Below are 23,893 nucleotides of genomic sequence, written 5' to 3'. Positions count from 1 at the left end.
TGAAATATATTTCTGAAGAAGAGTTATTAAACCAGTAAAATGCAATTAAATGTAACTGACTTTTCTCAGTAGGAATGCTATAAAGCAGAGAATATGTTCGAAGGGATTTTCACTCTTATTATCGAGATATGGTGAAATAACACTTTATGGATCTTATACAAAACAAATATCTCAAAACAATTTTCACATATTTTTAATTGATATAATATAAGTGCCAACGCCGTTTAGAGGTCAGACTATTTTCATACACTTTTATTGCGACTTAACATGGCAAACTTCGTGTCGCGGGTTCGAATCCCCGTTATCGATCATGATCGCCCTTTCAACCATGGGGGGCGTTATAATTTGACGGTCAACTCCACTATCGTTGGTAAATGATTAGACCAAGAGTTGGCGGTGGGTGGGGTTGACTAGCTGCCTTCCCTCTAGTCTATCACTGCTAAGTTAGGGACGGCTAGCGTAGACAGCCCTTGAGCAGTTTTGCGCGAAATTCAAAACAAACAAACATTTTTATTGGCGATCAAAAATCAACACAGTTAATTATAAAAAAAAAACTCAGTAGTAATCATGCCATCGAATATAAATTTGGACTTTTCCGTAAATATGTACTTCAGTTTGAAATTATATTAGTACTCAATCATAAAGATTAAGGTTACCCTATGGAGGAGGCACATAATTTATTTAAGTCTCTTATAACTATATAAGTTAGGCCTCGGCATGGCCAGGTGGTTAGGGCACTCGACTCGTAATCTGAGGGTCGCGGGTTCGAATGCCCGTCACACCAAACAGGCCAAGGTCCCAAGTCCAGGATGAGAAAGGAGGAGGGTTGGGCGCGAGGCTAGCAACTCCACCCCGTAAAAACCAACCTGCTACAAGTAACTGCAACAACAACTTTCCGTTGGTGAGGTGTTGTTACGGCCCTATGCTCCACTGGGAGTTTACAGGAATAAATAAATAAAAAACTGTATGAGTTTTGACGGGTCTCTTTTGCTAGTCGTCATAGATGTATTCTTGTCCTAGGATAGAGCTCGATATAAATAGCGTAACGAACAACATAAAAATGATATTATAAGTCCAGAACTAAATATTGTTAGATTTTAAGTACAACAGCTAACTATATGTTTGATGTTTGTTTCTTACGAACATTCGCAGAAAGTTACACTAATGTCTTCTGCCTAAGCCTTTCCTACATTTGAAATCATAGAATTGAGAAAAGGCAGCTAGTCTAAAGCACTCACCACTAACTCTTGGGTTAGTCTTATTAAATGGGGTAGTTGACCTTCACTCTTATAACGCATCCATGACCTTAAAGTGCGGTTTTGCAGCAACAAGACGCGAACCTTCAGATTCACAGTTCGATCCAGTATATTTTTGAGCATGAGAAAGTAAAGTGTTGGCATGTGATTCCCGAAGAAAACCACATACACACACACACATTATAGTGTTTTAAACAAATGCCGTATGAAAAAATTACCGCATATAAATAGAGAACATATGTTCAATGTCAGCCCCGAAAAAATAAATCACAAACTTATTCTATGTGCGAAAATGAAATCGACTCTCAACACACGATATTTATTAATTGATTGATCTCAAAACGTTTTGGAAGTAACGTCGTTTGTCTTAATGCACAGAAAACGCGGTGTCACATTTTCTTAAAATCGAAATTTAAATCTCTTGTTTTTTAACACGCCATTTCAAACGGATCAAAATTTTTATACATTGAGAAATCACGCAGGAAAAAAAAAGACAAATCGTAAGATAACAAACCCAATAATCCAAACTTTACAGGGATGAATTGAGAATAAGTAGGATATGTAAAAAGTAAGCTTAACACAAATCAAGAGCCAGTTGACTAAAGAAATAGACAACTGGTAAATAAATACTAGTGGCTGGGTCAAAGCGATGCATCCTAGGATTAAAAAAAATCAGTTTCGTATAGTTCATGATTGGTATGATTAATTAGGCATGCACCATAATATATTTTAATGCTAATATTCCATATTCATATACTACTCAAGTAATATCAGAAATGATTTTAATCTCTGTATCAAATCAATCTATTTTTGCTTTACTTATAAATATAGGAGCTGGCGTTCGATTGTAGTACCACGAACACCTGAAGAGCTCTGTTCTTAGCAAGCAAATCAATAATTCTCAAATTTGTCTGAAATTATATATTTTACCTTTAGAACGAGTCTGTCAGACATCGCTCATGTATTCAACTCACAATAAACTTCAAACAAGTGCCAGCCAGCTTTAAAAGATAGATGGCTTTTATGCACAAAGACTATGTTGCACTGATTTTTTTTTTAAAGCAAAGCCACATTAAGCTATCCGCTGTATCGAACTCTGGATTTTAGCGTTGTAAGTCTGTAAACGTACCGCTGACCCACCGGAGGACTGCAATGAAGGTCAAACTTCTCAGTAAGAAGGTGATATGAATTATGTTATACTGTTTTACAGTTAGAGAAAAAAATGGTAAAGAGGACATATATTCTTAATATAAACATTTAAACGGTGAAAGCATGTTCTTAATACGTTTTATCAAGTTTGAACATGCAACTTTATACAGTTCAACAAATTTCAACCTGCGTTTGATTCTCGTTCCAGTTGTATGATCAGTGGACCCCAGTTTTATTGGATCCTCATAGACCCTTGGTTAACTTAAAAGTAATAGTTTTTAGGTTTCTTTTTTCACAGCAAGTAAGACAATATAATACACATACCTGTTTTTAATATCAGGTACTTATAATACTTGTATAAAATACCCGCGCTCCGCTGGGGCGGGTGGGTGGGTGGTTCAAAGACCCCTTCATGATTTACAGAAATCCCAGTGTACCGATCAAATTTCTCCTTTATCGCTAATTACTTTTATAGTTATTTCAAAGGGCATGTACCCGAAAGAAAGCCCGTTAGGACATCTACCCGTGGTACCTGAGCACGTTGCCAAGTTTGGTTCTGCTAGCTTGTGAGTGGGGGCATGAACACAGTTTCAAACGTAGCGCCACCTGGAAACAGAATGAGACCAGGAACAGATTCTGATTGAGAGACCTTGAAAATCCACCCTTAGATCCCTATTATTTCTGGGTGGCTTTTCTGGTGCATCTTAGCCCCCTCCCCCAGTACCTCCTTGGTAGAGAGCTGCACCAGGTAGATAAGGACACCCCCGGATTACCTTGAGTCCATCTTCTAGGCTTCAAAATTGTGGGAGGAATTAGTTAGACAAAGATGCAGAAATTAACACAAAGCTAAATTTGGTGCCTCAGGAACAAAAAGTCCGTTGCCAGATTTGGGCGCAGCGAACTTGAAAACCTGCTCTTAGATCCCCATCATGCTTGTTTTATCTTCCGGGGGTGTTTCAGTCCCTCTTGGTAGGGTGCTACATCATATAGATAAAGACATCGCTCGGGTCACCCGAATCCGCCTGTCAAGTTTGTTTCTGCTAGCTCTAGAACTGCGGTAGGAGTTAGTTGGATATATTATATTACACAAAGCTACAAGATGAATCAATTTATAATAGGGCCTTTTTAAAGATCAATAGCTGCTTTGATGTCTATCTTGGTTTACTATTGCTTGTGTAACTTATGAACACGCAGTTTCTGTGTTCAGTTGTAGGCGAATCCTTGCTGATCTTATTTACATTACATTTTTTAACTTCTTAAGTTAAGCAAAAATGACCGTTCTTTATGGATGAGTTATTGAGGAATTCGATGCCTTGGGCCCCAATTTTTAAAACCGCCTCTGAATTGAATATAATCTTTATTGTACATTCAAATAATACACAAATGACATGTAAACTTAACCTTTATTCACATTAAATACGATATAAAAATGATTGCTATCTTAACTGGCTTATGTTTATTGATCACAACCAAATAGTATTTGAATTACCATTGAACATTCACAGGAAACAATTAAGCAAAAGAATTGCACATATTGTTTTTGAACTACCAGTTACATGTTCTTTCCAATTTTAATGTAACTCAATACAGTCAATCCTGTGTACACCAGTAAGTCAATACAGTCAATTCTGAGTACACCAGTAAGTCAATACAGTCAATCTTGAGCACACCAGTAAGTCAATACAGTCAATCCTGAGTACACCAGTAAGTCAATACAGTCAATCCTGAGTACACCAGTAAGTCAATACAGTCAATCCTGAGTACACCAGTAAGTCAATACAGTCAATCCTGAGTACACCAGTAAGTCAATACAGTCAATCCTGAGTACACCAGTAAGTCAATACAGTCAATCCTGTGTACACCAACCTCCCGGATCTCCTGTTTACGGGACCACGGTGTGAATACCTCAACAATCTAAACATTGATACATGTTATGAACAATCCTTTACATGTTCATACCAGTTTGTGTAAAAATCCGTGATTATAGTCGAAAGAGCTGTCAAATCTTCTTTGACCCATACTTGAAGGCAAATAATTGAAATTCCAATAATCTGAATATATATTACTGCTTTGAATGATACCTTACATGATAATAGCGATTTCACAGTAAACTGATTCATTCAAATCTGAGAGCCCTCAAACCCATCCCTCACCAGTTTGGGGTCCTTCTCACGACTCTTTTTAAAATGTTTTCTTCATTCATGTTTTATGGGTTCAAGAGCCTACATGCAAAGTTTCAAGACATCTTGTCGAACATTGTGAGATAAGCTCAAAAATTAAGGAACCATAGATATATAAAATTGAAAATTACTATATTCTTACAGTAAGGGAACTTAATATGGCGATTTAATTGAATAGAAATTGATAAAGCAATTTTAAAATCCACTTTATTTTATTTAACATGTCTTTATCAATTAAACTGCCATATTCTTATATAGTAAGAAAAAGAAAACTTTTATTTAACTATATAATTTTTCAACAAGTAATTATTAACATATAATATTGGTTATGAATTATAATAATAGCGGATTAAGAGCGGATGCGTAATTGGTTTAATATAACTGAAAATACCACTTGTTGCGGTAGAATTAATATTTGGTGATTTTTGTAACTGAAACTGAATAAACATTTGGTTGTTCTTCTGGCTATATGCGTAGAAATATCTGATTACGTATTTTGCTGAAATCGGATATACAAGTGTCGATTTCTCCAGCTATATTTAATAAATGTTTTTATTGTTATAACAAAATAAATATTGGGTTATTTCTTTTGACATAGGCGCTCAGCTAGGGGAGTAGAAGCAGCACGTGCCACCCCACTTTGAATATTTCTCAGCAAAAACACTTTCTCGCTACTTTCTCTCGCCCAGGCCCGGCATGGCCAGGTGGTTAGGGCGCTCGACTCGCAATCTGAGGGTCGCGGGTTCGAATCCCCGTCACACCAAACATACTCACCCTTTCAGCCGTGGGGGCGCTATAATGTGATGGTCAATCCCACTATTCGATGGTAAAAGAGTAGCCCAAGAGTTGGCGGTGGGCGGTGATGACTAGCTGCCTTCCCTCTAGTCTTACACTGCTAAATTAGGGACGGCTAGCGCAGATAGCCCTCGTGTAGCTTTGCGCGAAATTAAAAAAACAAACAAACATTCTCTCGTCCAATTTTTAGCATTCTATGTCTGGAAACTTATCGCTGACCAACCGAGGACCCAATAAAAATCAAACATTCCCAGGAGAAGTATGAGGTTGCTTTGTTTGTGTATGTGAGGGGGTGGGGCAGAAATAAAAGTTTGTTAGCAGACACATGGGTGAAACTTTACTTTCTAATAAACGTAATAAAACCTAACATCTGTAATGTAACCCAGTGGCACAGCGTTATGTCTTCGGACTTACAACGCTAGGAACTGAGTTTCGATACCCGTGGTGGGCAGAGCTCAGATAGCCCATTTTGTAGCTTTATGCTTACTTACAAACAAACACCTTTCAAAGAGATTTAAGTGACTTTTTCAAATGTCCGACTGCTGGCGTTACTGTGTTTAATTAGGATAAAGGTTTAGCTGAATTAGTCAAATCTTTAATGTTGTTCAACCAATATGCAAAGAACGTTTTACAAGGCTTTGAGGATTGAAAATTAAAATATATTAGATGGGCCTGCATGCCATCATAGGGCCGGGATAGTTTAATGAACAACTAACATCAGAATAATAGTTTTTGTTCTGAGGCTCAGGGTTAATGTTTACTAAAAATTTACCGCTAGAAGATGTTCTTTTCAAAGATATATATAAAAAATTACGCTTATGAGGAAACTGAGATGTTATTTTCAAAGATGTATAAAAAATTACGCTTATGAGGAAACTGAGATGTTCTTTTCAAAGATGTATAAAAAATTACGCTTATGAGGAAACTGAGCTTGATTACATTATTTTTTATAACACGTGTACATATTTTTCAGCGGTTTTCATGCTACTATCAATGTTTTTAATTTTAAATATAAAATACACTCTGCTTCGGGATGTATAATACACCTGATGTCCGCAAATTATCAAATAAAGTAATGTTATAATAGCTTACGCTATCATACATTTCTGTAAATCATACGTTGGGTCCCCGTAACAATCTTTATATTACAGAATTTGGTTACACATTTCTAACCCCGTATTTGAAAAGTTACATTTTTCAAGTAGTCACAAGTTTTAATTTAGCACAGATATCATATATAAGAGTGAAAAGTGAACTATCGTTAACAGATCACATAACAGTGTGAAGAGTCATTAGCAGATTTGATTTAATTTTGCAAATTTTGTGGTGAAAATCTGCAGGTGGTTCCAAACACCAATATTTATGGTAAATTTTGCGACAAAATCTTCACGTCGTTTCCGGTATAACACATTCCAGACTGCCTTCACGTGGGTTGAGTGTGTTTTTGAAAGCAGGAACTAGTGTTAACAAGAAAAACACTATAGACAGAGTAATAAGGTAAGAGACAAGAAGTGTCTTATGTTGGCATTTCGATTGATATGTACCAAGAAAGTTTATATCAGAAAATCTTGTAAAACTATCATTGAACATTAGTTTTAAACTAATCACACAAGTAAAGTGTGATATAAGTGTTTTGACATCACTGAAATCACACAAAACAAGGGAAAAGAGCGTGTCTCTAAACAACACCTTATGAACTTCACCCCAATAGTTCGTACGCTGTACTGAAGATCACCATATCAACGTCATTGGAAAATAACGGCTTGAAAGGTTGAACAGACATAAAAAGGTTTTATATACAGATATGTAAGTACATTCATAACCACAACAAGGGAACACCTTTAGTGTACCGAAAATATGGAAAAGTTATAAGAAGACGTTAATATAGGTGTCGCTGACAGTCCTTTAGAGCGCCTAACAAGACTATATACGCTCCTTAGCGAGTACGCCGAGAACACAGTAGCGACATCTAGTTATAGTTAGCTCCAAATTGTGTACCAAACTTCTAGCACGTCTACGTAGACCACAATACCCTTTAAAACGAAACTTATTACTACCAAACTGTTTGTTTATCGCCTCTTACTATTTTGTGGTTATTATTAACTCTTTGCCCTAGTTAATTTTGATTTCGTTTTCGTGAAACAATTTGTGACTTGTTGATTGCATTTCAGAAATTCATTTTAACGCAAAATATTTTACATTACATCGTCATTGTTGTACTTTTAATTTCAACCATACAATGTAGACAACAGCTCACGGTTTTGTTAGAGGCCTTATCATCAAATGTTTTCAGGCATTCAACTCTGCTGTTAGTCTTTCCTAGGTTCGTATCTTCCGAACCTACGAATGAGAATCAACAGTTTAGAGCTTCAATTAAAAATACCTGAAACATAAGTTCTCGTATATATATACACATATATAATTATATATATTCACAATATATATATGTATATATATATATATTTGTACACAGTAGTCGGCATTGAGCGTAGCCTTTACTGTCCGTTTAGAACTAACTATAATAATAATTATTCATGTTTCGGGACATGGGGGCCCGGGGATGAGTATCGCTGTCTTGTCTTCTCATTGCCGATCGATTGCAGAACCGGACTATTTCTACGCCGCTATGATCCGGCCTGTCAGTTGTATCGAAATGTTCCAAGTCGGAAACTTCCTCGTCGAACGATGTTGGAAGAGGTTCGCTGATGTTGAGGCTAGCCTTCTTCCTTTCGGCTTTCTTCTGAAGGTAAAGACGGACAGACAAAACCCCGAAGAAGGCAACCAAGCCACCTCCCAAGCTTAGTGTCAAGTAGAGAACACATTTCTCCTTGTTTTCTACAGTATACAAAAACACAGAATTACGGATATGATAATAATATACAAAACAAACTCACACAGGCATATAGAAAAATATTTGTACAAAGTATTACTGTTTTCTGTTTTACTCGTTTCTCTATGTAGTAGAGACATTATGTTAGGCTTATTATGTTTTTAATACTACATTCCTAATCTAGTACCTTATGGATTTTCAAGAACTAGAAGAGTGTATAATAATATTATCTCAACCGCACTATATTCGTCAAATCCATTGTCGACGACGCGTTTCGCTCAATCCAGAGCTCTTCAGGCCGAGTGGGATACATTATTCTTAACCTAACGATGACCCAAGGAGGTCGAAAGTTATTACTTGTTTTATGTTTTAAGTAAAAGCTTTTAATACCCATATCAGCCGTCTCTACTTTATATATATATATATATACTTTAAGTGGGTTCCTCGTCATCATAAATTACTTGTTTCTGGTTTTCGGTTTTTTGATAAAGTCTTTCTTCTTTCAGTCGTTGTTGGAAGATATTCTAATGATCACCCATTTTTATGTATTAACAGTAAATAATATATCAAAGAAGAGCTTTAAGATGCTGCATTTGGATATATGTATCTATATATTACGACGCTAAGGTTTATTTGTTTTATTATTCCTTTTTAAACCGGGAAATTCTTTCCACGTGACTTATAAAACGTGATCCAAATCTGATGACAAAATCAGGTACAAAAAATAATATATCCTTGTAATGAGGGTTATGCTGCAACGAAAACAGTCAGACTAATTAACTGAAACTAGTCGCCAGATTTGATTGGTATGCCTTTCAATAGTAGTTTGTGTTAGAACCAGTTCTTATTGGACACACAATACAAATAGTTTTAAGGAGTCTGTAATAAAAACAACAGCCGTTTAAACGAAAAATGTGTAACACCTGGTTGAACTGCACATGATTACAACTTAGAAATTATTAAGTAGAAATAACCAACCATCGCTGTCTCTACTCATAGGCAGGAAACATAGTTTTTGCGATTAACAACTAAATTCAATATATATCCAAGTGTAAGTGCATTAGTGGTTAGTGTGATAAATATTTTTTACCAAAACTTTTTCTAATAGATACTTCAGAAATGGCACGTTGCTTAAAGATGTCTCTCATACCCATATATATATATATATACATTAAAAACACAATTTGAGTAAGTTAAAATATATTGAAGTCTCGCTTACATATAATTAACATATATATCTCAATTAGGGCAAATTATTTAAATAAATAGTAAACTTATGTTTTAGCTTTAAGCTTCTAATAGTTGTTTCAATTCTATATCGTTCAACAGCAGTGTGAGAAAATTGTCTCGTTAAATATTTTTTGTTTGTTTGTTGTTAGGCACAAAGTTACACGATAAGTTATTCGTGCTCTGTCTTCCGCGGGTATTGAAACAGATATTTAGTGTTATAAGCTCTCAGATTTACCATTGAGCGAGCCACCGTGGATGGGGCATTTTTTTATTGTTGAAAAATATCATGTATAAATTATAACTCAAAAATAAAATATGAAAGTTAATTCAAAAAAATATTTTAGCACTAGTAGCCTTTAGTAATAGATATTACGAAAAATACAATTTTTTTTACATGTATCATATCAACACAGAAATGGCATCAGAAGCGCGGTAGAAAACACTAAAAAACATAATATATGTAACCACTATTTGTGGACAGTTTCTAGACTTATTTTCTTATGCACATATGTACTTTGGTATAAGATAGAAAAATGTGACGAAAAAAATTTCTATTACTATTTTACTGTGAACAGCTAAATATAGCCGAAGAAAAAGTTATATAAGGGAATTAACGAAAGCAACAACGTATAATTCTAGTTTAAGTGTTCGTTACATTGGCTTCTAAAGCTTTAGGACTTATGTGCATAAACCAATTTAATCATTTTAAGCTGATTCATTCAGTAGTTCTGGTATGAAACTTGATCAATCTAGGCTAACCTAAGAACCACAGACATCACGACAAAATAATGTTCTACAATTCTTAGGCTAATCTGAGAACCATATATATCATGATTAAACAATATTCAACAGTACTTAGGTTAACCTAAGAATCACGGGCATCATGATGAAATAATACCCTGAATTATTTAGGCTAGCATAAGAATCATAGCCGTCATGATAAAACAATATTTCAAAGGCCCGGCAGGTGGTTAGGGCGCTCGACTCGCAATCTGAGGGTCGCGGGTTCGAATTCCCATCACACCAAAACATTCTCACCCGGTGTCCGAACTAGGATGTCAGTCCTACTAATATTTCAAAATACTTAGGCTAGCATAAGAATCATAATTTAAATTCAGTGTTTATAATATATTATTTTACAAACAAAACACCAGTTACTATAATAATTTATAATAATAATTCACTTGTTGTAGATCGCTAAACGTATTCAATTAGACCTTAATTATAATCTTTAAACACTAAATCCGCAGTGCACTTTACTAACAGTTAAGAATCAAAGGCATCATGATAAAACAATACTTTAAAATATTTAGGCTAGCATAAGAATCATAGTCGTCATGATAAAACAATATTTCAAAATATTTAGGCTAACATAAGAATCATATTCTAAAATACTGAGATTAATCTAAGAATCATAGGCATCATGATAAAACAATACTTTAAAATATTTAGGCTAACATAAGAATAATATTTTAAAATACTGAGATTAATCTAAGAATCATAGGCATCATGATAAAACAATACTTTAAAATATTTAGGCTAACATAAGAATCATATTCTAAAATACTTAGATCAATCTAAGAATCATAAACTCGTGATAAACAATATTCCAGAGTATTGACGACAGAACGCAAAGGGATGAAGCGCTGTTGGTGAAATTCAAACTATTTAAGTTTACAATTTCGAAACAAATATTACTCAATTTTTTATTCTTAATGTGGCGTTTGTGTTCAAGAAAAAAATAAATACAAATAAAAATCAATCCTGGATGGTCTAATTTCTTTTCCACCACACTAGAAATGCTAAAACATAACTAGACTCAGCAGATATGTTAATATTATATATTTAGATTAAGGAGATTTTTTTGAAAAACTTGTAAAATAATTCCATTTAAACACGAAGAACTACATTATCAAGTTTTATCATCATGACATCGTAAACTTCCGTTTCGCATCATGAAACGTTTCCTCACTTATCAACAGGTTGTTGTGGTTTTTTTTCTTAGCGTCAAGCTACATGGATTCTGTCCACGGTGGGAATAGAACCCCTGGTTTTAACGTTGTAAATCCGTAAACTTACCGGGTTGTTGTGGTTTTTTTTCTTAGCGTCAAGCTACATGGATTCTGTCCACGGCGGGAATAGAACTCCTAGTTTTAACGTTGTAAATCCGTAAACTTACCGGGTTGTTGTGTTTTTTTTTCTTAGCGTCAAGCTACATGGATTCTGTCCACGGCGGGAATAGAACCCTTGGTTTTAACGTTGTAAATCCGTAAACTTACCGGATCACTACCAAAATTTCTTCTTTTTCCTGCGTATCTACTGATGAAGTGAATGTAAATTTAAATAAAATTGACAGGTGTGTTTATATTACAATTTATTACAAGAACCTCCCCCCCACTCCCCCCGAACTGTTCAAATGATAGCGTGAATTGCACGTTAGTTTCCCGGTGCTGTTACAATTTCATACGTTATTCTAATAGATACGTATTTTTGCGATCTAAGAATGTAAGTAGATGTTTTTGCGATCTAAGAATGTAAGTAGATGTCTTTGCGATCTAAGAATGTAAGTAGATATTTTTGCGATCTAAGAATGTAAGTAGATGTTTTTGCGATCTAAGAATGTAAGTAGATATTTTTGCGATCTAAGAATGTAAGTAGATGTTTTTGCGATCTAAGAATGTAAGTAGATGTTTTTGCGATCTAAGAATGTAAATAGATGTTTTTGCGATCTAAGAATGTAAGTAGATGTTTTGCGATCTAAGAATGTAAGTAGATGTTTTTGCGATCTAAGAATGTAAGTAGATGTTTTTGCGATCTAAGAATGTAAGTAGATATTCCACATGCTATTAAAACTTCCTCATCTGAAACGAATAGTTGATAAAAGTCATCACAAGTATCAAGAGTGTTATGCAGCCTGATTCCTTTTCCAACCACATTAAAAACGCTATAAACACGTTTTAAGTAGACTCGGAGGGTTATCGATCGAAATATTCTTATCATCGTTTCAGTTTTCAGGACATACTGAAGTACATATCTCACGTATTAATGACACGTATAAATGCATCAGACACGCCTTTAACATGTGGTGCAAGTGAAAGATTGGTCTCATGGAGTCAGGACTTTAAGAAACATAAAACTCTTGCATATATATTAAGACAATTACTGATCAGGCACGTTTTAAAAAATATCTTACAATCTTGTCCTAATATTCATATCAACTAATCACACTTTCTGGGCCTAATGGTTTGATATTGAAAAGTGGGTTGGCTAACTTTCAGTATTATGAGTAAGGGGTACCTTGGGATATATCTGACTCGGCACACTTCAGATATCATATAATAAATGTTTATAAGAGCAGATTTCTCTAATGCGCATCAAATGAGATAAGACGTGTAACATTACAAATCATAAGTAAGATCATTACGTCTTATCACATACAACAGAATAACAAGTAACATTTGGATGAATGTGAAACTCAGCACATAATGTCCTTACGTTTGAATGTCTCTTTATATTTTAATAGAGTCAGAGAGAAATGGATTAAACTTAATAATATACAATATATTGAATATTTCATGTATTATTAAAGTTTAGTAATTCTCGGTTTCAGCTTTTGAAAACGAGTAGTTTTGATCAGTTAGGTATCTAGGTAAATATATATTATTAAAGTTTAGTAGTTTTCGGTTTCAGCTTTTGAAAACGAGTAATTTTTGATCAGTTAGGTATCTAGGCAAACATATATTATTAAAGTTTAGTAGTTTTCGGTTTCAGCTTTTGAAAACGAGTAGTTTTTGGTCAGTTAGGTATCTAGGTAAACAATTCAATGATTATTTGCATTATCAAATATTTTGGTTAAACGTCAGAAGATAATTTTAGGGTTTCCATTTACTCTTAACGATAGAATATCCATTCCCCTCCCTTTTCCCAAATTAGTACGATTAGCGAGAGAAAATCTCTCTCCTTGATTTTTTCCCAAATTAGTACGATTAGCGAGAGAAAATCTCTCTCTCTCTCCTTGATCTTTTCCCAAATTAGTACGATTAGCGAGAGAAAATCTCTCTCCTTGATCTTTTCCCAAATGAATACATGCATTTGATACGTTTTCCTAATTATGAAGAATAATATGTCAATATCAAAATCATAGATGGTTTAACTTGAAATAATTTGTAAAGTGACAGTTATCAATTCTATTTTAAGATTGGTATATACAAATTAAAAACAGAACACCTGGGAGATTAGTAGCCAATGAATAACATGATAAAAAGGTTTGTGAAGTAAACAACAAGGTGAGTTACATCACTATGCACCAAGTTTGTGAATGTCAGATTAGCAAAAAAGTACCGAATTCAAAATTTGAAACAGATTTTAGATATAAATAGCTGGATAAATTAGCTATATGAAAAATAAATCGTGGGACGGAATGTTTTCTGTATATTTTTGTATTGGCTGGATCAGTATGTACAGAAATCTTATCATCGTAATATGCAGTTTGCATGAAATGAGCAAACAAACAATAACACAGGAGAAGTCATCCGGTGGGACAGCGGTAAGCTTACGGACTTACAATACTACAATCCGGGGTTCGCTTTTTCGCGGCGGACTCAGCAGATAGCCCAAACAAACAGACACAAACTGGGTTTCATTGATATAAGACACACAAATTGTGTTTGATTGATATAAGATATCCACACACACCCAAACTGTGTTTCATTGATATGACACACGAACACACTCAAACTGTGTTTCATTGATATAAGACACGCGAACACACACAAACTGTGTTTCATTGATATAAGACACACAAACACACACAAAATGTGTTTCATTGATATTAGACACAAAATGTGTTTCATTGATATAAGACACGCGAACACACACAAACTGTGTTTCATTGATATAAGACACACAAACACACACAAAATGTGTTTCATTGATATAAGACACAAAATGTGTTTCATTGATATAAGACACAAAATATGTTTCATTGATATAGGTACGAACTTCTTCACTAAGGTATTCCGAAGTTTAATTTTATATTCTTGAAAACTATTCACTTAACTTTCAACCATGGATATCTTCATTATGCTGTGGGATTCAAAATGGATTTAATTGTGGGGAGTCACTAACACTATGTTCAAGTGTAAACTACAATAAATCGAGTTCCATATTTACCGAGCCTTCCATTAGGCCCAACTTATTCATAATGAGATGATGAGAGAAGGAAGTACTAAACTAAAATACGATTCCTTTCAATTTAGAAAATTACAGACGCCTTCACAGTGTTAGCTAATAGTGAAATAGATCAAAATATACTTACCTGAATTGACGTTATAAATAGTAAATGATTAAGTAAATAATACATAGACATAAATGTACAAAACGTTTTACTTCATTGTAAAGGAACTACTTTTATGTAGTTGGTTACGTTAAGAAAATAAGTCCCAAAGTAATAACAGTTTAGAAAAGATAACGCAGGAATTGTTATATTGCTTTTACTAATATTCTTACTGGCTTAAGTATTCGTGGCAAATGTAAACAAAAAATTACTGAAACATAGTTACAAAGTCAGTCTGCATTTTAGTTAGATGCACTTGTTTATCAAACAAGTTATGATATTTGGATAGTACAGTCGGTTGATGAAAATGGTCTCCCGCATTCATTATGTCAGTGAATAAAACATTTTGTCATTGTTATTGTCGTTAATCATTGATTTTCTCAGCAAAACATAGAGAGTGCTAGCAATAACGTTCTTATTGAAATACAACTGAAACACATAAAGCTGAAAAGAACATTCTTTGGGCAATATTTCTTTAGATAGACGATCAGGCGATTTGAACACAAATATATTACGTTAGGAATTCACCTTTAAGATATCTGTAAGCTGCAATCCATTCCGTAAGAAAGCCAACAACCTTCTGGTCCCCTTCAATAACTGTGCAGTTACTGGCGTCCTCCCAGTCTATAGTTTCGTCACTCTGGACTTCCGGTTGACGAACGTCTGGTTTCCTGGAATCATCTAGCGACAGATATGATATGTTAGTATAATTATAGATAGATATATTCCTGTCAGTTTTTTAACACAGCATTCAATCCTGGAAGTTGTACGAATCCCAGAAAAGTAAGACAATCGCTTACCGAGAATCTTTCCATGACAAAGGCTAGTTGATACAAATCCCTACTGGTAACAGCTTTAAAAAATCATGATCATTACAACCGTATCTGATGAAAAAAAACAAACTTTTGGCAACTATTTCTAGACAGTAACTATCTGATAGAATCCACTTTTGGTAACTACTTCTATATACAGCTACTAGCTGATAAAAATCATTTGTGGAAACAACTTTTACATAGTTACTAGTTAATTAAGATCTATTTCTGGTAATTTTTCTAGATGAAAATTGATTTTGGTAACTATTTCTCTACAACTATTATATCATGAAAATCTAATCCTGATAACTACTTTTTTTCAGTAACTATCTGATGGAATTTCATTTATTTTAATAACTTATGATCATCAACTAGCTGACGAAAATCTTCTCAGGATCACTAATTCTGAAAAACATTTCTTTAAGAAAAATATATCTTTGATAATACTTCTAGAGCGTAACTATTTGGTATAATCCACTTCTGGTAACTCCTTTTAGATAGAATCTATATGAGGAAAATCACCCTCTAGTTAGTAAAATCAGAAAATGAAAATATATCTTTGATAATATTTTTATATAGAATCTATATGAGGAAAGTCACCCTCTAGTTAGTACAATCAGAAAATGAAAATATATCTTTGATAATATTTTTATATAGAATCTATATGAGGAAAATCACCCTCTAGTTAGTACAATCAGAAAATGAAAATATATCTTTGATAATATTTTTATATAGAATCTATATGAGGAAAATCACCCTCTAGTTAGTACAATCAGAAAATGAAAATATATCTTTGATAATATTTTTATATAGAATCTATATGAGGAAAATCACCCTCTAGTTAGTACAACCAAGAATTAACTTTTTGATGGAAATCCACTTCTAATAATTTATTTTGTACGACACATAGATGATGAAGGCACTTCTGGTAAATACTTACAAAGAGCACACAATACATTAAAAATCCGCTGATGGTCAACACTGATATATAGGAGGCTTCTGTTGAACATATCCCCCCTAAGAGTTGTGTTCCGACAACCTAAAATGCCCCCCCCCCCCCAGAGAAGCTTATCTTAATAATTAGCTACATCTTTCTATTTGTAACCATTTTCTGGTATCTAGGTCCAGACACGTAATTTTAATTTACAAGCCTCTTTTGGTAGCTATCGATTAGATTTTTGACGGTCACTTCCACGTAACTGTTTCCTAGCAACGGCCGTTGAGAGGTAATCTCTTTGTTTTTAAGTGTAAAGCTGCACAATAGTCTGTCTGCGTTATGGCCATTGAAAAGATCGAAACTAAAATTTTGGCTTACCGCTGAGCCACTAGGACGGTGGGTTGGGGAATTAATAAGCTCTTCCTGGAAACTGCCTCTGAATACCTCAATCTTCTGTAAATTAAAGACCCTAGACAACAGCTTCCATTCACAATCTATTCCGGTTAACTACTTCCACCCAAATTATATAAATGGATATCACTCACAGACGTATCTCTAGGTCGGTGTCAACAGAGAAAACCATATCTATACAGGAAGTGGGAGCTTATCCGCTAAAAGGATAAACAATTCCAAGTTCCCAAGTGATAATATCCAATGATATATGTCAAGTATAATAATTTCTTTTCAGGCACATTGTGCTACTGTATTAAGAGTAAAAAAAAACGACGTTTTTTGTCAACAACGTAGGGTAAAATCTTTTTTATTAGTTATAGCTGACTAGTTTCGGCAAAACAGTTACCATCATTATGGCTAATATTTACAGTGCCAAAAAACGTCAGTTTTTTATGTTTTTTTTTACTCTGAATGTACATAACGTATATTTGGTAAAAAAAAAGAATATCAGATTAATTTAGCTAGCATTTGCACACCTTGGCAGTTTGAGTTGTTAAAAAAAGTGCCTTACTAGCAAGTTTAGTCAGTACAGCACTCATCTGGCGTGTGAGATTTCAGGTTCGATACCGAGTCGAAAAAAATCGTATTAACGCACCTGATTCTTGTTTGGTTAATGGCGTGTCTTCTTTCCACCGAGATCGGTCCTGACCCTCAGGTGGCGCTTTATACTCTGGTTCTTCAACGAAATCGTCTGTTTCGTCAATTCCATTGTCACCGTTAGCACTAATGTCTAATGCTCGAAGGATTTCTTTTGATACTAAAAATGCGACACAACAAACAAAAGGAAGCAAACTTTTTCAAATGTTACTATATATTTGAAAATATTGTATCTTAATTTTGTGTAATTTCTAAACGAATAAGTTATTAATATTAAATAAAATTAACGTTTTTCATGTAACGGATCGTTAAAGAAACAAAGGAAAGATAAAACCATCATGTACAATGTATTGGGTAATTCTTCAATATGATATTGAAGTTGATATTATATTAACAAAATAATCTTCCTGGAAGCGTATTAAATACACAAGTTTTCTTTTATTCAGTATTTACTTTAATTCTTTATCAACAGATTGATAACTTTAAAGTTAGATGCTTGATTAAAAAAAACAAGTTTGTATAAACAAGGGTAAGTAGAGAGACTAGGTTGATAAACAGACGGCTGTATATATATATATAGCAAGTCACGAGATAAACAAATACGGAAATTCACTAGATAGACAGAGAAATAAAAAGTTAAATAAATATATTCATATATATGATGCACACAAATAGATAGATTAATAGGTTAAATGGACTGGTGAATAAATAAGAACCTAGAAATATATACAGGTGCAATATTCCTAGATAGACAGATGAATAAATACCTAAGTATGCAGAACGACAGATAGATAGAAAAAACGTAGGTAATGAACACATAAATATATCTATATATATGTATATGTTAAATATTGCTTTTCTTTTTCACCAGAGATGAAATTGAAAGAGAATCTATGACGTAGACGCCTAATGCGTTCTCTGATTGGCTGTACCCTCTGCCGTGGACTGCAGTTTCGCTTATTCAAGGCTCATCAGCACAGCTTGGGTCAGAAAACCAAAGAAATACCATTAAGCCTCAAACATATTGTTGGTGTGAACGTGCTTTATAGTCACTGTGAGAAAAACCTATACACTGGAGAGGTGAAGTAAAGAAAAAGTCTCATTGGCCACTATTCAGTTCTTCACATTATATAACAGATATAATAGCAGATATAATAAATAAACTTCCGAAGTCTAACTTCAAGGGAGGTCCAGTAGCCAATGACACTTTTTCTTTACTTTAACTATCCAGTGTACAGGTTTTCCTCATAGTGAATACAAAGCACGTTCACACCAACAATATGTTTGATACTTTCACGATAATATAGGTCCAGTTTATCTCTCTCTGGTTAACTTGTGTTCAGGGTTACTGATGAGGAATGGAATTCTCCGTAACTAATATAACCCAGTAACACATGTTTATCAAAGTGTAGTTGAACTGGACCTCCCTTGAACTTAGACTTCGAAATTAAACAATTTTCGGAATACTAAGTTTATTTATTATACCAATAGGCCTCTTATAAGGGTGAAGTGTATATAATATATAGCTATTATATGGTGAAGTAAAAATGACATAAAACCACACAGATAGATCCATAGATGATTATGTCCACAGGACAGGAAGAATTAAAGAAATAATCAAGGGTAACTTACCACAGGTATAAACAACCTTGAGGTAATGCCGGGTATCTGGTGGACAACTAGGGTTACCAAATGTTTCAACAGAAGCATGGACTGTGCATCTGCGCTTCCCCAGACAATTTTGCATCACCGTTTCAGTAGCGTAACTAACCTGACAGTCTAATGGAGGATAACACGATCGTTTGTCAGTTTTTTTTTTCTTCACATCAAATTTCAACAAGAAAACGAATTAAATGAATACTTGTAAAATATAACGAGATACAGGTAATAGATTAATATTAAGTCTATTTCCCTTTTCCAAAGATCTTTGCTTAATGTATTTCCTGGATTTACTTGAAATTTGTAAATAAAGGTAAATTTACCTCGTGCAACAACTCCGGATTTCTGTGGACATTCATGGATATCGTGATGAGTTCCTCCGAATGACGCCGAGTAAACCACGATTCGTCGAGATTTTTTACATTGAAGTCGAAGACGATCATTTTCGCACACGATTTTGTTGATAAACGAATCTAGATTAGAATCAGATTTGTGGTATAGACGTAAGTATTTATCTCGAAGTATTTAACTATTGCGATAGGTGCTTCCCATTTAGCATGCACCTAATAACGGTATGGTAAATCGAGCGAAACGTTGCCTTTTTCTTGCAGTTTTTAAATCATATCTTAGCCGTTTCAATGATTTGTCTTTTAAGCACTGTTTGGGATGCATATAAATTAATCATTTAGGATGCACTTTGTATATTATTAACATTCCTATGTAACGTATAAGTTTAAGGTTCATTATAAAAAAAAAGATTACTTTTAATTTACAAGGTTAAGTAAAATGTTACCATCCGAGCTGTAAGGATAATTAACCCTAAATTTTAAAAGTTACACACCATTTAGTCAATAAGGTTAGTTAAAATCCAAATTATGTGATTAATTAAGCAGTAACTGAAGAATTTTAATTATCACTGATTTTTTAAATATTTATTTCAATCTATATAATTAGATTGATTTTAAAGTGTGGTTGACATACTATAACATATTCAACTTTGATTTCACTCGTTGATTCTTTGAATTATAAATTAAAGTAAGTTATATTCCAGTTAACAAAATACCATCAGATATATATACAAGTAATTACGATCAATTCATAAGGTTAACCCTAAAATCCGTGTTTATTTGTTATAATTAAAATAACTTTATTTTACTAGAACGTTTTAGTTCATGGAAACATGTTTAACCGAATATGAGTGACAATCTAGTAATAACTATGTATAAGAGCGCAGAGCAAACACGTTCGTATTCAATATACAAAATTGGAAGACCAATTAAATATACTTAAAAACTGAATTGTTCACCGATCACGTTTAACTAAAACTCCTAAAAAAAACGTAATAATCTGCCTTTGAGAAAAGCCTATCTTACAACTGTTAGTCTGTTAGACTTGCACCGCTAAAAACCAGGTCTAGATACCAGTGGTGGGCACAGCACAGATAGCCCATTGTGTACGTTTGTGCTTAATCTCAAACAAACAATCAAAACGTAATACAATATGACTGATCTGTTGATGGGACTACACAGAATTTGGATCTCCTTGTTATTATTGACTCATAATATTTCTTTTAAGCCAGTAGCAAGTGAAGTTTGCCCATGTTAGTTTAGATCTTGAACTGACAGCTGTCTGTTTTACAATGGTTGTGTAAGGGAGCTCTGGGCATTTTACCATAAAGCAGTTTTTTCAACACTAAAATAAACAGTACTTTGAAAATTTACAGAATTGTTTGGCCTCGTACCCATCTAGATCCAAAGAATGAATGTACCATTTTCTCTTGTCAGATTCCAGTGTATAGATGTATTTAAGTCTTGTGTTCTTCGAAATACCAAGATTATATATACGTGTTTATCTGATTTTAAAGCTTTTGTCTTTAGCTGGATTCCAGCAAAGACTTTAAGTGTATTTTAAGTTTTCGAGTCCATTAAGACACAAAATAGTATATCCTGTTTCTGAGCCGTTATCTTTACTGTATTTCGTTATTTTGAAGCTTCGACCTTTAATGAGATTAAAAAGACTATATTTAGGGTATTTTTGAAAGTCTATCTATACTTTATTTTGAGGTTTATATTAAACATATTTCCGCCTCCTAGGCAAGCGTCTTTCAGTTATTTTGCTTTTATTATGTGCTACTCATTTTCTGTTTTACGCCACCTGCCTTTAATTAGTTTGAAATATTACAGTGCGGTATTTTCTATTTTTAACCACTCAACAGTATAGGTTGACTCACAAATAAATATGTTTAACAATCGTTTCCTCGTTTTAGGGTCGAGTTACTCGCTTCTTAAGCTTGACGTATACTTTATAAATGATGATTAAATATCACGTCAGAGTTGAGTAAGTTACATCTAATTTCAATTTGTACTTCTGCAGATGATGATGAAATATCAATTAGGGCTGAGCTAGTTACACGTTTAGCCTAACCCGTACTTCTGTAAATGATGATGAAATATCAATTTAGGGCTGAACTAGTTACACGTTTAGCCTAACCTATACTTTTGTAAATGATGATGAAATATCAATTTAGGGCTGAGCTAGTTACACGTTTAGCCTAACCTGTACTTCTGTAAATGATGATATCACTTCAGGCATGAGCTAGTTACACGTTTAGCCTAACCTTTATTTCTGTAAATAATGATATCACTTCAGGTCTGAGCTAGTTACACGTCTAGCCTGACCTGTATTTCTGTAAATAATGATATCACTTCAAATCTGAGCAAGTTACACGTTTAGCTTAACCTGTACTTCGGTAAATGATGATATCACTTCAGGACTGAGCTAGTTACACCTTTAGCCTAACCTGTATTTCTGTAAATGATAATATCACTTCAAAGCTGAACTAGTTACATGTTTAGCCTGACCTGTACTTCGGTAAATGATGATATCACTTCAGGACTGAGCTAGTTACACCTTTAGCCTAACCTGTATTTCTGTAAATGATAATATCACTTCAAAGCTGAACTAGTTACATGTTTAGCCTAACCTGTACTTCTGTAAATAATGATATCACTTCAGGCCTGAGCTAGTTACACGTTTAGCCTGACCTGTACTTCGATAAATGATAATATCACTTCAAAGCTGAACTAGTTACACCTTTAGCCTGACCTGTATTTCTGTAAATGATGATATCACTTCAGGACTGAGCTGGTTACACGTTTAGCCTAACCTGTATTTCTGTAAATAATGATATCACTTCAGGTCTGAGCTAGTTACACGTTTAGCCTGATCTGTACTTCTGTAAATAATGATATCACTTCAGGCCTGAGCTAGTTACACGTTTAGCCTGACCTATACTTATGTAAATGATAATATCACTTCAGGTCTGAGCTAGTTACACGTTTAGTCTAACCTGTATTTCTGTAAATGATAATATCACTTCAGGTCTGAGCTAGTTACACGTTTAGCCTAACCTGTACTTCTGTAAATGATGATATCACTTCAGGCCTGAGCTAGTTACACGTTTAGACTAACCTGTACTTCTGTAAATGATGATATCACTTCAGGCCTGAGCTAGTTACACGTTTAGCCTGATCTGTACTTCGGTAAATGATAATATCACTTCAAATCTGAGCTAGTTACACGTTTAGCCTGACCTGTACTTCTGTAAATGATAATATCACTTCAAAGCTGAACTAGTTACATGTTCAGCTTGACTTACTTGGTAGGCACTTGTACACCACTTCAGCGTATTTCCGAACCCCCGGACAAGGATCTTCGCCGAAGGATTCTGGGGACGTTTTTATTTTACACACTCGCTGGTGACGACACATTGCTTCAACTGCCTGTAATGTAGAATCAAACAGGTTTGAAATATTCAGTTTCTTGCTGAAGATTTTGACTACGAAAATAAAAAATCCTTGTTGCTTAACGTCACCAGCAGGAAAGCAAATCAGTTTTGTTTATCTCTGATATTAAAAAACAACTACTTGTAAACCACGAAGTCAATCATGGATAAAACTTATCAATCAGTTACTTTTTTGTTCTGAAAACCAGATGTTAGCCTAGTAGTAATTGTAACAACTGTTCTTCAGCGTGGCCATAGGGGCTGTTCTCTATTAGCACAGCAATTTTATTTGTTGGAAAAACAGAACACTATACAATATCTGTGCTTTATTAGCACTGTAAGTTCATGTGACATGTATAAAAACAGGATATTTTACAAAATATGTGCTTCAATATCACTGTAAGTTCACGCGTCGTTTATAAAAAAAGGATATTATACAAGATCTGCGCTTTATTAGCACTGTAAGTTCGTGTGACATGTATAAAAACAAGATATTATACGATATATGTGCTTCATTAGCACTGTAAGTTCATGCGTCGTGTATAAAACAGGACATTATATAATATCTGTGATTCATTAGCACTGTAAGTTCGTGTGACATGTATAAAAACAAGATATTATACGAAATATGTGCTTCATTAGCACTGTAAGTTCATGCGTCGTGTATAAAACAGGACATTATATAATATCTGTGATTCATTAGCACTGTAAGTTCGTGTGACATGTATAAAAACAGATATTATACGAGATATGTGCTTCATTAGCACTGTAAGTTCGTGTGACATGTATAAAAACAAGATATTATACGAGATATGTGCTTCATTAGCACTGTAAGTTCGTGTGACATGTATAAAAACAAGATATTATACGAGATAT

The 23,893-nt window shown here is 34.1% G+C and overlaps 1 protein-coding gene across 2 annotated transcripts; it reads right to left on the bottom strand.

Moving 5' to 3' along the window:
* Positions 1-5,483: 5,483 nt before the first annotated feature.
* Positions 5,484-23,015, bottom strand: LOC111085395 (protein eva-1 homolog C-like). 2 transcript variants are annotated; one of them, XM_022383722.1, is made up of 6 exons: positions 22,892-23,015; positions 19,557-19,706; positions 19,207-19,353; positions 17,573-17,734; positions 15,304-15,456; positions 5,484-8,215 (listed from the first exon to the last, which is right to left on the bottom strand). In XM_022383722.1, exons 1-6 carry the CDS (start codon positions 23,001-23,003, stop codon positions 7,893-7,895), a joined length of 1,047 nt encoding a protein of 348 aa, XP_022239430.1. In that variant the 5' UTR covers positions 23,004-23,015; the 3' UTR covers positions 5,484-7,892. The 2 variants fall into 2 exon arrangements, with proteins under 2 accessions (XP_022239430.1, XP_022239431.1); XM_022383723.1 differs by lacking the exon at positions 19,207-19,353.
* Positions 23,016-23,893: the final 878 nt, after the last annotated feature.

This window comes from Limulus polyphemus, unplaced genomic scaffold, assembly GCF_000517525.1.
Source record: "Limulus polyphemus unplaced genomic scaffold, Limulus_polyphemus-2.1.2 Scaffold365, whole genome shotgun sequence".
NCBI classification, from domain to species: Eukaryota; Metazoa; Arthropoda; class Merostomata; order Xiphosura; family Limulidae; genus Limulus; species Limulus polyphemus.
Note: the sequence above shows the minus strand (reverse complement) of the source record. Positions and strands in the feature narration are given on the sequence as shown.

What these genes read in the sequence shown, in the direction of transcription:
- LOC111085395 (XM_022383722.1), bottom strand. Translation starts at nt 23,003, where the DNA reads ATGTGTCGTCACCAGCGAGTGTGTAAAATAAAAACGTCCCCAGAATCC. An exon ending in CAAGGTTGTTTATACCTGTG is followed by an intron (nt 17,735 to 19,206) that starts GTAAGTTACCCT and finishes TCGCATTTTTAG; the next exon opens with TATCAAAAGAAATCCTTCGA. An exon ending in ATTAACCAAACAAGAATCAG is followed by an intron (nt 15,457 to 17,572) that starts GTGCGTTAATAC and finishes ATCTGTCGCTAG; the next exon opens with ATGATTCCAGGAAACCAGAC.